General features: G+C 51.4%; 1 protein-coding gene across 1 annotated transcript; it reads right to left on the bottom strand.

The window, feature by feature from the left end:
* Positions 1-1293: 1293 nt before the first annotated feature.
* LOC118097010 (C-C motif chemokine 4) lies at positions 1294-3584 on the bottom strand. Its single transcript, XM_035139540.3, has 3 exons — positions 3449-3584; positions 2043-2157; positions 1294-1721 (listed from the first exon to the last, which is right to left on the bottom strand). Exons 1-3 carry the CDS (start codon positions 3531-3533, stop codon positions 1634-1636), a joined length of 288 nt encoding a protein of 95 aa, XP_034995431.1. The 5' UTR covers positions 3534-3584; the 3' UTR covers positions 1294-1633.
* Positions 3585-3823: the final 239 nt, after the last annotated feature.

The raw sequence follows: 3823 nt of genomic DNA, 5'->3' as shown, positions 1-3823 counted from the left end.
TTTTGCCCAACTCTGTGAAGGGGTCATGTTTGGACATGGCAGGGGGTGCCAGTGAGTGTGTCATTATCTCATAAATCTTCTGGAGGATCACAACAATACCCAATAACAGACTGAGCCCAAGGGGAAAACCTCTCCCTGAGCAATGGAAATAACCCCTCAGGAATCCGTACTCCACAAGAGACCGTTTGCTCTTCCGGTTCAGTTTCCCTTTGTACTGAACATGCCCACATTTCACTGGGTGCCAGGACTGGACAACCACCCACCTGTTCTGAAAAGGTTGCAGGAGCTTGTGCACAGCTAGATGACCCTTTGGTGAAAGAGCTTCTTGCTGTGAGGGCAATGGAGGTGGAGGGAGGAGCATTGGGAGCTTTTTGTTTCAACCACCTTGAACAATTTGGCATCAGCAGGAAACTTGGTTACCTCACTGCTCACCCCTGAGGTTAAAAAGGACAGGTCCCAATACTGATCCTTGGAGGACTCCACTTTCTGCCTCTTTGCATTCAGAAAACTGTCCATTTATTCCTTCTCTCTGCTTCCTGTTAGGTAACCAGTTGCTGATCCAAAAGATCACCCCTCCTCTTGGTGATAATAAAAGGATTCCCACCTGTGGATCCCCCCCCCCCCCGGACCAACAATGTTTTTGTTGTTGTTTAGTCGTGTCCGACTCTTCGTGACCCCATGGACCATAGCACGCCAGGCACTCCTGTCTTGCACTGCCTCCCGCAGTTTGGTCAAACTCATGTTCGTAGCTTCGAGAACACTTCATGGATCAATGCCTTGTCGTGGCGAAGGGGCTTGAATAACTCAGAGAAGCTATGAGCTATGCCATTCAGGGCCACCCAAGATGGACAGGTCATAGTGGAGAGTTTTGACTAAACGTGATCCACCTGGAGAAGGAACTGGCAAGCCACTCCAGTATCCCTGCCAAGAAAACTCCATGGACAAAGACAACAATGTTACCTTTGCTATTTATCTGCAATCTATCTAATCCTTCTTCTTTTTTTCTTTTTTGCACAGATGCACAACTAAGCATCATCAGCGTTCAAGGGAACATTTGCAGCCAGGCAAAAACACCCAATGAGAACTTGAAACTGGGCTAGTGAAAGGTGGTGGCAGCCTGTGGGGAGTTCTGAGGGCCAAAGAGGGAGGTATCGAGGGCCGTATATATTTGGTTCCCCATCCCAGCTGGCCTTGGGATTCTGAGAGCCCAAGGGGAGAGAGAGGAGGACCCTCTTTTACACCACAGATTGCAAACAGGGTGGGTAGGAATAAACACTCAGCTTGCAACAGAACTTGTAGAAAAAAACATTTATTGTTGTGGAAATTCTTATTCTGTGGTAATATTAAAACAGTCACATGTATAAAAATAGCAAAGAGGTTGATTGCTTTGTGTTCCCTCCAAAGTTACATAAATAAAATAATTAACAGGGGTGGGCCCTTAGGTTTTGAGGAAAATAAAATACCTTAAATAAATTTAAATTATTATAGAAAGTCCCTGAGGTTTTGACTTCAAGGCGATGACAAAAGCCACGAGTGGTGTTCTTGAGATGCCCTTGGCAGGAAATGATGCCAGGCCTTGGATGCCCATCGACCCAGCCAAGGATGATGGCTTCTGTTGCTCCAACACTGATGCTCAGTTCATCTCGAAGTGGTCCATGTATTCTTGGACCCATTTCTCCGTGGGGTTGGCACAGATCTCCCGGCCTTTCTTTGTGATGAACCTGGAGGGAATCAAAGGAGAGACACAATCAGCCTCCCACCTGGCTTTCTCTGCCTTCCTGTCAAGCCCTCTCTTGCCCTTGAGGTAGGATCATAGTATGTCAAGGATTCTTTAGCTGTGATTCCTGCATTGCAGGGGAGGGGGGGACCCTCGGTGGTCCCTTCCAACTGCACAATTCTATGTTTTTTTTGAGTGGGCTTGAATGGCCCAGCTAGGCTCCTGACAGATGTGCAGAAAGAGAGCGGGTTTGGTATATTTGGGGCAGCTGGACACCTCAACCCTTTCCCATGCCTGGAAGCTGCAAAATTATTTTTATACTTACACAACACCTGGCTGAGAGCACCTGCTGTTTGTTTCGTAATAGTCAGCTATGTAGTTCCGGGGGATCTTCTTTGCCGTGTAGGTGAAGCAGCAGGAAGTTGGAGGGTCGGACCCCACTGGAAGAGAAAGGAAAAGGGGTTGAGTGCAACCAGCAAAACTCTGCTGCAAAGTTCCGTTTCCTGCCCTCTATCCTCTTGAGTCTAGCATGTACATAGGAAGGCGCAAGGATCGGGTGGAACTAGGGAACGTGCACCCTTAGGAGGCAGTGATGGCTACTAAGTATGGTGGCTTTAAAAGAGCACTGGACCAATTCATGGAGGAGGGGAGTGCTATCGATGGCTACTAGCCAGGATGGCTATGCTTTGCCTCCACAGCTGGAGGCAGCAATGCTTCTGGACAGCAGTTGCTGCAAACCGCAGGAGGGGAGAGAGCTTTTGTGCTCAGGTCCTGCCTGCTGGTTTCTCAGAAGATGCATCTGATTGGCGGCTGTAAAAAAAGGATGCTGGACTAGATGGTCTACTGTCCTGATCCAGCAGGCTCTTCTTACATTCTGTGTCCATTTAGCTCAAGACTGCTTATGCTAGCTGGCAGCAGCTTTCCAGGGTTTCAGACGCAGAGTCTTCTCCCCAGCTCTCTACCCGGAAATGCCATTTGGGGATAGAACCTGGGACCTTCTGCATGCAAAGCAGAAGCACCTTAAGGGGAGGTTATCCAGTGGTGATGAGGAGGAGCTCTGCACATGCTCCCAAAGCCCACAGGCTATTCTAACCCATTCCTCCTCCCCCTGTAGCGGGGTCGCGGGGTTAAGCCCCCGTCCGCCCTGCTATGCACATGGTGGCTGAGCTCCAACAGCCCATGTGGAATCGAATAAAACTCCTTATAAAAACAAGAGGGCCGAGTTCAAAGGGCGCAGAGAGGCCATCTCCACTGCCACACCGCCCTCCCTGTGGGGATGGAATTCCCAGCGACTGAAGCCTGCCTTTGGAAGGAGATCATGCGGGGCAGGATTGGGAAGCGGAGAGGGAGAGAATCCCGAACTGAGGCTGCAATCCTGTGCATGCGGCCCCCTGCCTGAAACCCTGGAGAGCTGCTGCCAGCCAGTGTAGACAACACTGACCTTGATGGACCAGTGGTCTGATAGGGCAGCTTCCTATTTGGGAAGGGCTGTAGCTGAGGTGCGGAGTGGCTGCTTGGCTCAACCACCCCTTGGTATCTCCAGGTAGGACTCTCTCTCTCCCAGAAACCCTAAAGACCCACCGCCAGCCAGAGCAGAGACAACTTCCCAAGCAGCGGCCACGATCATGAGCGTGCATTTCTCCCGGGCTCCCAAAACCCCACCCCGGGGGAAGGACCCCCAAGTTTGCCTCAAATGCCCCTCCATTCCCCATGCTGAGCCTTGAGACTGACCTGGAGCAGCGATGGCCGAGAGGCAGAGGGCCAGTATCAGGAGGGCGGCCACAGCCCAGGCACGTGGAGATTGAGAAGCATTCATTTTGCTGAGAGGCTGGAGTGGCTGATCTTGGTTGAGGTTCTCCTGGAAGGTCTTGCCGTCTCTGGTACTCCCTCCATGAAGCCTGCCTCCTTTTATAGAGCAGGGGACGGGGAGGGGGGGCATCGCCGGCGGAATTTCCCGTCGGCGGTGATGTCACCCCGAAGGGGTGCGGGAACCTCCATCGCGGAGGCCAGAAGAAAGCAGAGGAAGTTTCTGAAGATGTTTTACATCTGCGCCGCCCCGCTCTCAAGTGACTTACAAATTGCCTCACCCGCATAGGGTCACGAGAG

Source organism: Zootoca vivipara, chromosome 14 (genome assembly GCF_965207765.1).
Source record: "Zootoca vivipara chromosome 14, rZooViv2.hap1.1, whole genome shotgun sequence".
Classification (NCBI taxonomy): Eukaryota; Metazoa; Chordata; class Lepidosauria; order Squamata; family Lacertidae; genus Zootoca; species Zootoca vivipara.
Note: the sequence above shows the minus strand (reverse complement) of the source record. Positions and strands in the feature narration are given on the sequence as shown.

Coding starts and splice junctions, on each gene's coding strand:
- LOC118097010 (XM_035139540.3), bottom strand. CDS start 3,533: ATGAATGCTTCTCAATCTCCACGTGCCTGGGCTGTGGCCGCCCTCCTG. Junction 2,158..3,448: donor CTCGGCCATCGCTGCTCCAG/GTCAGTCTCAAG, acceptor TTTCTCTTCCAG/TGGGGTCCGACCCTCCAACT. Junction 1,722..2,042: donor TGCTCTCAGCCAGGTGTTGT/GTAAGTATAAAA, acceptor GATTCCCTCCAG/GTTCATCACAAAGAAAGGCC.